This window comes from Bacillus rossius, chromosome 17 (assembly GCF_032445375.1).
Source record: "Bacillus rossius redtenbacheri isolate Brsri chromosome 17, Brsri_v3, whole genome shotgun sequence".
Classification (NCBI taxonomy): Eukaryota; Metazoa; Arthropoda; class Insecta; order Phasmatodea; family Bacillidae; genus Bacillus; species Bacillus rossius.
Genome location: NC_086344.1, coordinates 12,232,249 through 12,244,510, shown reverse-complemented (window position 1 = coordinate 12,244,510; position 12,262 = coordinate 12,232,249). Strand labels below are relative to the sequence as shown.

Sequence of the window (12,262 nt, the reverse complement as noted above, 5' to 3'; positions counted from 1 at the left end):
TTTTCAAATATCTTGCAAGTTGCAATAAGGAGCACTGACCTACACATGGGGTAATGATGAATTTTCTCTCGCACACCATGACTAGCTTTGAGAGATTTTCTTAGTAGGAAATAAAATTGCAATATCAGGATCCATTTTATGCTAGAGACCAGTAGCACTTATTCTATCCCTCTTAAGTAATGAATGGCCAAGTGCCCAGATGAAAGAAACATACCACTGGGCCACTATCTTAAAATGGTAGAGAATATGTTTCACTTTACTTCTTTCCTTCTCTTCCAGCCTTATCATATATGATGATCTGTGGCGTTTTAACTAAACCTGAACTCTAAAATTTTACATACATATTGTAAATTGTATTTTGTTCCATGAGTCAGTACATTATTTATTGTTACAAATTTTACCCTTTCACCCCTTGCCTCATAGTCTTCTTATTTCGTGTCACACATAGCATGTTGGACATTTGTCACTAATAGTGAGAAAATGTTTAGTTGGAGCTACATTATCTAAGTTTTCCATGTTTCATTAATTAATCTGTATCCATGACTGAACTATTTATTTCAGTGGTTATTAACTATACAAATATTGTTTCATTATCGATTATTTTTCTTATTTTTAATATTTTGATTTAAATGGAGTCATTATTTGTAGCTTCAGGATCAACATTACTGCAGCCTATGTCCCACTTTCGGTTCAGTTTGAAATACGAAGTTCTATAAATTATCAGGTTATTGTATTGTGACAATTGGCTGCAGCCAGATTACATATTTTGATTCTTCGATTTAGTTTACACTAATTTCGTATTTGTTCATCCCTCTGTTTGTTACTAAATCATGAACGCAGAGCATGTTTCAAAATATCTGTGGTTCTATCATTGGCATAAGTAAAATTTAAATGTGATTTAAGACTTCCCTGAAGCAATATGACTGATCTGAATTCTCATTTATAATGAGGGCACATATAAACTTGTTTTGTAGAGTTTTTTTTAAATTTAATTACTAAATCTAACTCTCAGCACAAGCAATCAATTTATATCGAATGTGAAACTCCTGATAGTTATAAGTAGTATTTTTTTATCGATAGCATTGTGATGGCGACACTTAATAGAGCCAAGACAATGGAGAAGGGGGCAAACCATTTCTGGTAAACACAGGGTGATCCAGTGTGGAAGTAAACAAATATGCCAGCGCTCATAAAATAGATTATATGCAGTTGCAGAATGAAGTGAAGGATTTGCTCGTTCTAATAAAGGAGTTACAAACATTAATGCAAAAACAGCAAGTGGAAGCGTTTGAAGGGATGTTCTTGCCGTGGAATAATTCGACAGACAACAGATGCAAATAAATGCATGGATGGTCCTGTCCACCAGGCTACAGATCGATGACTTCAAAGAGATCAGCGGGTGAGGATAATGATGTTTGGTTTGCACGGGTACAGGATGACACGGAAGGGTGGAGACAACGTGATGGTAATGAGGCAGGGAGGGAGTGGTGGTTTGATGACATTTTTTTTTCTAACCTAAATTAAAACTAAGTGTGTTTGGGAGGGGTCTGGGTTAGGGATAGACTCTAAGTGCGTCTCAGGCCGAAGCCTATACGCTCTAATCATGCAGAGTTTAAGCCATGCGGGAGAGGGAGCATGCATCATGTGCTATAGCCCCACTCTTAGATTGCAGTACACGGCTTATGTCGCGCGCTGTTGCTAAATCTCTAACACATTACGAATTTCAGGAGATGCGTGTCTTTGTAATTCGGATCGAACAAGAAGCATTTTAAGAAATCATATCGTAATTTATAATATTTTATACTATTACACATATAAAATTGTAATAATGCCACTTTTATGCAAATTTCAAATAAAAATTACCTATTGTAGACGAAAATTTCTTATAGTTTTCTTTTATGTTCTAAAAATCCCATATATATATATCACATTTTCATGGGCCCGATAAATGCCGTATTTTTGGATAAGTCATGTCCAAAATGATAAATAAAATACGGTAATGGAAATTCTCGGTGGAGTAAGTTATGGGAAATATCCGAACAATTGGTTCGAAATGGGGAAGATTTTTTTAAAAACAGAAAAATCGCAACAACTCCCATAATATGAATAATATCGAATTTGTTTTAACGTATGATAACTCGGAGTACCTAATGCCGAAAAATGTTTTCTAAATAAATTTTTGATACGACCAGTTATAACTGCATGGGTTCGAAAAAAAAATTCACCGGACAAAAAAAAACGTAACTGCCTTAGTAGACACCTTATCAAATCTGTTTAAATTGTTTGTAAATATCATAATTATTTTCCAAAACTTTGTCTAAAACAATGTTTGATTAGATGCTTGGTGTTGAGCAGGATAGAAAAATAATTCAAAATTTTGTACCATGATCGCTATTAAATTCCTTCGTATTTATTTCATACATTTTACATATTATGTTCAAGAATCGATTAAAATATTTTTGTTGACTAAGGAAGCCATGTAATTGAAATTGCTTTTAGGACAGAACCCCACTTATCTAAACACACGACCCTGTTTCCTCTTACGACGGCAGCGCGCGCTCTTGTACTGATTAGACACATCTTTAACAGCTATTTCCACGGAAACTGTAGAAGAAATTAAGATTGAGATGCTTTTTAAAACTAACTCAATTCATTCTGAACATTTTTCACGCTTTCGTCCCCCATCTATCTTTAATAGAAAAATTTTTTCCCGCTGGTCAACTTTTTGATGTGTCAGTTTGTGAGAAAATGCATTTCAATATATTAAAAAAAATATTTAAGTGAAATCTGTACAGTTTTTGTCTTAACATTTGTTCGGTGGCGTCCTAAGGCATTAATTTATTAATAAAAAAATCTGAATGAAATACACATGTAGGTTTTTGTTATGTGAAACATATCGGAATACTTCAAAACAGTTCGCAGCGAATAAGTTATGTTTTTTTAATTTTTTCGGACACTTAAAATATTGTTAAGTATTCAAAATAAGAATTGCCTGATGCGTATTTCGATGCTTTACAATATAAAAAAAGCTTGGTCCAAAAATTAAAATTTTAATTTCGTTTAATATTTGGCAACAACGCACGAAGAAACAAGGACAGTGCTAACGGCAATCGGCGTGTGTTAGGGAGAGAGAGAGAGAGAGAATGCGCCCATTTACTTCCACACTGCAATCTAAGAGGGGGGGTGCTCTATAGGAGGGGGATTGGCCACCCATGGCAGCGATTGGCGCAATGACTAACTCCCCTCACTGACTGTTCTAGACTATAAAACTAGATAAGTTGGGCCCAGGTAAAAACCTGCATAGACACAGGGGAAAACCCGTGGGCACTTACATGCGGGATGCGAAAATTCATGCATTATTGGCAAGCAGGTTGAATACGGGAAAACAGAAGGATGGTTCCGGAAGAAGAGTTGGACAGAGTTGAAAAGAGTCTACCATGCGCGGGGGTTGGGGGCTTGGACATTGCTGTGGGTGGCACTGGTTGTTTGGGGGGCGACTTTAGTCGTTCCCCGCCGGGCTGCCAGCCAGCCCAGGGTGGGATCTTTGAATATATATACTGTATAGAAGTCGCGAGTGGATAGGATTTACTCTACGTTTTTCAGAAGCGAATGATGAGCAGCTTGGGAACTTCACCGCTGCAGTGCGCTGCCGTTACGCCCTGTATCGTCTTAGTTGTTATTTACACGTTAGAGCGCAGCACTGTCGCCCGCTGTCATTCCCCCCCCCCCCCCCCGCAGCACCCACCCATCATTCACTTCAGCTCAAGGTCGTTCAACGGGAGGGGGAAGGGGTGTTTGAAGAGTTCGACACTTGTCCGCTAGGGACCACCACGAGTCGATGCCCTAGAGATGGTGGCGATTGCGGCGGTGAATTAACCAACTAGCTCAAAACCGTATTGGAAATTGTAACCTGGGCTGGCGACTTCTATACAGTATATATATTCAAAGGTGGGATGGCGCAGCGCGGTACGAGGGTACCAAGGGTACCCGCGCCGTGTGCAGGTACTGGGTGACGCAGCAAGGGGACCTGCACGTGAGGGACACCGCCCCAGGGGACAGCTACGGCAGGTACTACTGCTGGGCAGTCGACAGGCTGACCGGGACTAGACGCCTCAGCGCTCCGGGGCAGATCATCGTCTCAGGTGCGTGTCTCGCGGAACATGCGTCACATTTGTGATGTGACTTGATGTAAGCTTTCGGACATACGCCATTGCTAAGCACATGTATGTCTGTAGAAGAAAACAAAACAAAAAAAATACCCAAAAGACAAAAACACAAATTTAAAAAAAAATTAATTTTGTGTTTTTGTCTTTTGGGTTGTTTTTTTTTCTTCTACAGACATACATGTCGCACCCTGAGTACAAGACTATCGTAACTCAAAAAATTCAGTGCAATACTATCACAACTCAGATACCATAGTCTTGCACATATTCTTTTATGATGTTTTCCAGAGTGCAACACTACATTATTTGCCATAATTCCCGTAAAAGTAAATATAATATTGCGATAGTCTAGCAGTGCCCAGATAATGTTATTTTCCTGCTTATGGTAAAAATATCTAAAAAAAACTCAATTTTTTGAGTTACCATAGTCTTGTGCTCAGGGTGCGATGTGCTTGGCAATGGAGTATGTCCAAAAGCTTACACCAAGTCATGCACTCCCATTGCACAAATTTTCCAAAGATAATATTTGTAATGTGCACGTTTTAGAATTAAAAAAAAAAAAAGCAGGTTTTTTTTGTCTTGTTAAAGTCGGTTTTTACGGACGATAAATTTTACTTGATAACGTCATGAGATTTAAATTGGCTGGATTTTAAAAAGCCCGGCCTTAACCTGTTTGTAATTATTATAGAAGATTTTTCTCGCGTGGTGGTTGGCCGGATTTTTCGCACGCTCGGGCTCAGGTGGAACGTGACAATGAGTCGTGCTTTTTTCCGTGCGTGCAGCCGGCGTTCGTCGATTTATAAGACGTTATCACGTCAATTAAACCATTCTCAAAGAAAATTTATTTTCCGAGCAAATGTTTGCTATTGCCTAATGCAATTAATATCTCACGCGTTAGTTGGCCTTTCCAATAAGAAGCCATTGAAAGTTACAGTAAGTGTACACATAAAAATATGTATTTTAAGTTTTTCTAATTAAATTATAATGAATAGTCAGAGCAAGCAGCTATAAGGATAGTGGGATTAGAGAAAAAAATTGGTTGTTTATAAAGTCGGTTTACGGACGATAGTTTAACGTGACATCATAACAAAACATTGATGAAATGATTGCATACTTTTATGAATAAAATTGAATAATTTCTATTGAATTATCACTATTTTGTATGAAGGAGTGAAATGAAATCTACAATTTAATTGATAAATTTACTTTTATTTGCACTCATTAATTCAAATATGTTTATTACTCTAACGAAGAGATTATTTTAACTATAACTTTTATACATGTTTGCTATTTAACTTCTTCCAATCTGTGTTATTCTGTTAAGGATAGGACGATGATAGGAAAAGTAGGAAACGAATGGGAGTGTTTCAAGTTTAATGTGCCTGGAAAAAGTCAAATCGATGGTTGTTCCAATCAAGTGGAAGAGAGATAAATGCGGCGCAAGCGTACAATGAGCGTAACGGGACAATGTGCGTTACCGGACACTTTTTCGTGCGTGCAGCCGGCGTTCATCGATTTATTAGACGTTGTCACGTCAAAAAAGGTGTAAATGCAAGCACAAGAGCAAATGATGTACTGCTGAAGAGCTGTTGTTGATCTCCCTGTGCAGAATCTGAAGAGGACATGGCCCCAGTCATTGAGCACATAACGTCCAGCTTGCACGTGAAGGTTGGCAACACTGCAGAACTGGTCTGTGTCGGGAAAGGCAACCCCCCTCCTTCATACAGGTACGCTTCCTCAGCTACATCCGTTAGCGAAGCAGTCAGATCAGCAACGACTTGTTTGCTAGAACAATGGTTTTGAAATAGACGTACAAATGGTTTAGATTGTTTTTGTCATGGAGGTATAATATTTTTGAGCACAAAATTTTTTGTACCTGGTCGTTATACTATAATTTTGTGGAAACATTTTAAAAGTTATATTTGTTTCCAGTGCATGACCTTATTCCGAGTTGGCTTACTAGCTTTTGCATTACAATCAATCCTTGTATAATAATTTTTCAAAACTACTTAAGCAATTTTAGTGTAGTCCAGCAACATACAAGAATAAAAACCTAATCATTAGTACGAGGCGTTTCCGGAAATAAAGTACCGTTTGGTCAGTAAAAATAAAATAAATAAAATCGTGAAAAAAAGGTTTTTTGAAAGTTTTAGTTTACTATATATCTACACCACATTTTGCAATGCTCTACCAGTTTATTTAACCTCAATTGCATAGAAGTTAGGCCGCCTGGAAATTAAACCAGTTGACGATTTTAATTTGGTACATTTTTTTGTAATTGTTGACTCACATTTTATTAAATCAACCAAAATGAAAAAAAAAATTGTAGACATCATTTTTCGACTTGAGTACTGAGATTGCTTTTATGATTTTCCGGAGATGCTTACTTAGCGCTTGTAATTAGGCTACAGCTACACGCATTGCGTATTCGTAGTCCGTGATGCCTATGGCTGAGGAGTTCATTCCATTCCCAGACGGCGAGCTTCTACGCTGAGGAGTTAAATAAACTGGTAGAGATTTGCGAAATGTGCTTGGAATCGAATGGCAACTATGTGAAAAAAATGATGTAAATATAAAAGTAAATATAAAATTCTGGCTAAATATTATTTTTGTTCTAAGAAAACAAACCACAGCTCAAGATAAAGTCTGGCGCCCACGATCGAAAGCTGTTGGCCATTTATTTGGACATCCAACAATTGTGCCAGGAGAACGAGGCTTTGCTGTCATCACAGATCACAGGACCTTTTTATTTCCTTTTTTTTTTTTTTTTGTAAAACCAATGTATTTTCTCGCATTATCGATTCCGTTTCGTGGACTTTGTGCACAAAAGATGTTCGTCACGTAATTGGACACACGACCTCGTTTAGAGTGTATGTCATGACTTAGACCTAGACCCAAGATTGCCATGCCCCTAGCTGCTTCATAGCCTGAGGATAATTCATCAATTTGGTGCATGCATGATTATTTTGGGATTATTTAGAAATAACGCCATTATTATAGTCTTCCTACAACGGTTTTCATCCAAAGGCAGACTCTTCATCACCAAAAACCTTCAAACGAATATGTCTACGGGCTCAAACATACATAATTGCATCTACTAGGATAGTAACTCAAATATTTGTGTAGATATCTATCAAGTCTGACTGCCGAAAAAGTTTTGTGCCTTCATATTACGACAGCATAAAAATTATTGCCATTTCTGCACCTAAAGTTTCTTCTGTGTCAACTATATCCTGTTTAAACATGTTCATATAAACATGTTGGGACATTTGCTTATCTCCCAAGGCTATCAGTACTTTATAGCAATCTTCGACTGATTCACATGGTTGTCTAAAGTAGATCCAAAAGAGAATATTATAGCTTCAACTATAGCCAAAGTATTCTACACCAATTTGGTAGCAAGTTTTGGCCATTCTCAACAGATCATTGCCGGAAAAGTAAGAGAGTTCAAGTATTTCTCATTTTGCAGGGACCTCAGCCACCTTATTATAATGACTTGTTTAAAAAAAACACTTCATTTCACCTTGCCAATGAAGTAAATGTGCAGGCAACTTAAGTTTCCCATACATTGCTTTATGATATAACTAATTATCATTTGTTCTTCTTGGCATCAGTTGAGCTTGGCATTAAGATCATCCTGGTCTTTCTGCAGATTACTAAGATTATGGCCGACAACTATGCTTACCTGAAGAGTTACTGGATGTCAACATAATTTATTACTTGAATCCTAGACTTCACTAAGTATTTCGCTAGCACCTCTTTAATAACATACTGTTAATGGAACAAGGCATGGTGAGATAATTATCTCAACGAACGTTGCATAAGTCTTATGCAATCAGTGAAAATCCCAGAAGTTTACCTAAACTTTCTTATCGTGGGCCTTTTTAAGTCCCAAATCACATCCGAAAAGCTGCAAACATCATACTTAAAATTCTATCTTGTTAACATATTTCAATTAAAATTGCAGGTTATTCAGCCCCAAAATATCACAGAGTTTTTTTGACTCATAACTTCTCTTTAACCATCATCAATAAAATAGGACATCTATGTCCACTTCCTTGACTGTCTCTGAGGTAATTTTTCGTAATCTGTAGGAACGTTACTGGATAGGGCTTGCTGTTGTAAATAATCTCTGCGCTGCCCTGGCTGTGTCTGACCCCCGAAGTTGATGAACAACTGTTAAGGGCTGTATATGTAAGCGACATGTCAGTGCATCAAAGTGTGTCCTCTATCCTGGCTAAGTCATTAGTGGTATTTGTGCTACGGTTGGTACAGGCAAGGGTCGGTCTGGTGCACCGTGTTGCATGTTGTGAATTACGGGCTGTGATTGACGTACATGTGGTACAGAAGCAGTATCTGTGTTGCTTGTGATACCAAGTCGTGTCCGACTGCTTGGATACACATAGAGATACTTCTGGCCATGGTGGATGTGGCTGTAGTACATAAGTGGTAGCTGTTCTGCAGGTATTACCGAGAGATACCGGTCATGATGTGAAGGATTGGAGGATTTACTGGCTTTGATGTATGTGACTGTGGTACATAAGTGGTAGTTGTACTAAGTGGTACCAGGAGGTGTAAGTAAGTATGTGGTACATACTGTCTGTGATTGATGTGGCTCTGGTACATATGTATCTGTGCTGCAAGTGGTACCATGAGGTATCTGTACTGCTGTCATACATATGAAGATACTAATGTCTGTGATTGACTTGGCTGTGGTACAAACATTGAGGCAGTGGTACAGGTGGTACCGGGAGGTGTTTGGCATGCTGTGGAGGGTGTAGACAGACCACCGGCTGTAGTAGATGAGGCAGTGGTGGCTGTGGCGCAGGTGGTACCGGGAGGTGTCCGGCACGCTGCGGGACGTGCAGCCCGCCGCCCCCACGGTACTGCACCTGGCGCGCGCCCAGGCGGGGGACGCGGGCCGCTACCTGTGCTCGGCGTCCAGCGCCCTGGGCGAGGACCGGCGGGAGTCCCTGCTGCGGGTGACCTCGCCGCTGTCGGCCCAGGTGAGGCCACAGCGCCTGGTGGCCGACTGGGGGTCCCCGGCCACGTTCCGCTGCACCGTGACGGGCGCCGCGCCGCGTGTGGCGTGGCTGCACGACGGCCGCCGCCTGGCCGAGGTGGACCTGGCGCTCACGCTGCCCGCCGTGGGCCGCGAGGACCAGGGCATGTACCAGTGCGTGGCCCGGGACGGGGAGGAGAGCGCGCAGGCCAGCGCCCAGCTCGTGCTCGGAGGTGCGTGCTCTTCCGGCCATCAGCCGTCGGCTCCTCCACATCTCAGGGCTCTAATAAGTCAACACTTTGTGATGAGTAAACATCTCAGCTCTCGGTATACGGCATCTGGTAGGAGTAACTTCAGTATTGCAATGATGGTGCTGAGTCTGCATGGAAGTCCTGAGTTAGATTCTCGGCCGGAACTTATTTTAGTTTTATTCTTGTATTCTTAATTGGATAATTTGTGTTGTTGCTTGTTGTATATTATCAAACAAACATAATTAACTACATAATCATTCTTCTTAGTGAGCTATGATTACCTATTTTCACATTTTTGCTGCACATTTGTAATAAAAAATGAAATATCCAAAGTGACATAATCTCTTATTGTTTGCTTCTGAAAGTGCCATAACCATAATTAGGACTTCACTTCTAATTAATTAATGTCACAAATTGAATCATCTCATCCATGATGGGAACATAGATTTTTAACAAAACGTCCATTATTCTAATCTCCATAAATATATTTTAGTATGCTCATAATCATTACCAAAACCAAAAAAACAGTATCCAGAAATGTTACAGGTTTTACCATATTCATATTTAATAGTTAGGTACAACAGAATATAATATTGAAATCTCTAGCTACAAAAATTTACAAAGTGTTAGCAATATGAATTGACAAACATTTTATACAAAAGTAAATTACCTAATGCACGTTCAGCTAGCAGACCATGCAGCCTGGTCCCTCGGTGTCGCTGAGCTGTCTGGCCTCTGCCGCCCCAGGTGTCGTGACTTCAGCTGCAGTGACGAGGCGAGGTTGCAAGATAGAGGGGGTTGTTGCAGCGATGGCCCCCAAGCTGCTGTCCATGTTCAGCGAGCAGACCATGCGGCCGGGACCCTCCTTGTCGCTGAGCTGTCTGGCCTCTGCCGCCCCCAAGTGTCGTGACTTCAGCTGCAGTGACGAGGCGAGGTTGCAAGATAGAGGGGGTTGTTACAGCGATGGCCCCCAAGCTGCTGTCCACGTTCAGCGAGCAGACCATGCGGCCTGGACCCTCCTTGTCGCTGAGCTGTCTGGCCTCTGCCGCCCCCAAGTGTCGTGACTTCAGCTGCAGTGACGAGACGAGGTTGCAAGATAGAGGGGGTTGTTGCAGCGATGGCCCCCAAGCTGCTGTCCACGTTCAGCGAGCAGACCATGCGGCCTGGACCCTCCTTGTCGCTGAGCTGTCTGGCCTCTGCCGCCCCCAAGTGTCGTGACTTCAGCTGCAGTGACGAGGCGAGGTTGCAAGATAGAGGGGGTTGTTACAGCGATGGCCCCCAATTTGCTGTCCACGTTCAGCGAGCAGACCATGCGGCCTGGACCTCCCGTGTCGCTGAGCTGTCTGGCCTCTGCCGCCCCCAAGTGTCGTGACTTCAGCTGCAGTGACGAGGCGAGGTTGCAAGCCAGAGGAGGTTGTTGCAGCGATGGCCCCCAAGCTGCTGTCCACGTTCAGCGAGCAGACCATGCGGCCAGGACCCTCCGTGTCGCTGAGCTGTCTGGTCTCGGGCGACCCGCCCCCCCAGGTGTCCTGGCTGCTGGACGGCGCGCCCTTGCCGCCTCTGGGCTACGTCGTCGGCAGCTTCGTGCACGCCTCCGGCGACGTGGTGGCGCACCTCAACGTGTCGTCGGCGCGCGTGCTGCACGGCGGGACGTACACGTGCCTGGCACGCAACCACGTGGGCGCCGCCAGCCACTCTGCCGCGCTCAACATCTACGGTAACTCCAGCATTTTCTCACGCTTCTGCTGTCGTTCTTTACCTCTGCTTCAGGGTCTAGCTTGTGGCAGTTTCATGAAGATACGGTATAGAATAATTCAGACATTTCCTGCTTAATGTTTTTAATACTAAATAACTCATTGCCAGCGACAACTAACTAATTCTTTATTTCAGGTGAATACCATCATTTGTACAGATTTGGTCCGAACCCATAACCATTGATGTAATCAAATATATAATCAAACTATAACAATAAATGTTTATGTTTCATCATTATTGCAGGCCTGATAATCAAGTACCATGAATAATGTCAGGTAACATACGATTGCTATCACGGGAGACCTGAAAAATTCGCAGATTCATTTCGTGTTATGCTAAAATTCTAATAATTATACCTTAGTGCTGCTTCTGTCATTGTTTCACTGTTAATCTGGAGGACTGAGGGCCAATTAGAGACCCATCACTCATAGAAGTGTCGAATCACAGGCCACTCAGTCGAGACGCCTGACAAGTCAGCAGCCAATGAACAGGTGGCATTTGCCCGAGTGTGTAGAGGATATTGGAGACTATCCTGGAGGCCATTGAACCCGTGAATTTTTCCGGTCTCTAGCTATCGCTTATCTGTGGAGATGACCTTGTCAGTGAACAGGTGGATGTGCAGGACCGCCGACGGCGCGCGCCCCGCTCAACATGACGGTGGCGGCGGGGGCGGATGCGCTGCTCCGCTGCCCGGTGGCGGGGTTCCCGGTGAGCCGCGTGAGGTGGGGGCGGGGCCGGGACCAGCCGGGGGCGGCGGGCGGCGGTGCCCTGGTGCTGCGGCGAGCGGAGGCGGGGCGGGACGGCGGAGAGTACCACTGCAGCGTGACCGGCCCCCAGGGTCACAGAGCCCAGGGGCTCGTTCGCCTCAGCATCATGAGTGAGTCCCTCCCTTGTGCATCACTTCACTAGACAAGCATGCCGTCGTCCGGGTTCTCGTGTTCGAGATCCGGCATAGTTCCTAGCGAGAAGGCTGGTTTTCTGCTGAAAATGTGACTGGGAGGGCGCCAGGCTAGCTCTATGGCTATCCACGAGGTGGGTCGTTGGATGCGAATTCCCCTGCATGGCCCACTAGGAATGGCGGCCGTGATTGT

At 42.7% G+C, this 12,262-nt stretch overlaps 1 protein-coding gene across 1 annotated transcript in view; it reads left to right on the top strand.

Moving 5' to 3' along the window:
* The window catches only part of LOC134540938 (cell adhesion molecule Dscam2-like), a 147,759-nt gene that overhangs the window by 55,500 nt on the left and 79,997 nt on the right, over positions 1 to 12,262 (top strand). Inside the window, exons 6-13 of the mRNA XM_063384019.1 lie at positions 4,003 to 4,142; positions 5,773 to 5,890; positions 8,992 to 9,398; positions 10,378 to 10,476; positions 10,532 to 10,630; positions 10,686 to 10,784; positions 10,840 to 11,133; positions 11,794 to 12,048. Of these exons, the coding sequence (XP_063240089.1) occupies positions 4,003 to 4,142; positions 5,773 to 5,890; positions 8,992 to 9,398; positions 10,378 to 10,476; positions 10,532 to 10,630; positions 10,686 to 10,784; positions 10,840 to 11,133; positions 11,794 to 12,048 (1,511 nt within the window). The remainder of the gene's footprint in view (positions 1 to 4,002; positions 4,143 to 5,772; positions 5,891 to 8,991; positions 9,399 to 10,377; positions 10,477 to 10,531; positions 10,631 to 10,685; positions 10,785 to 10,839; positions 11,134 to 11,793; positions 12,049 to 12,262) is intronic.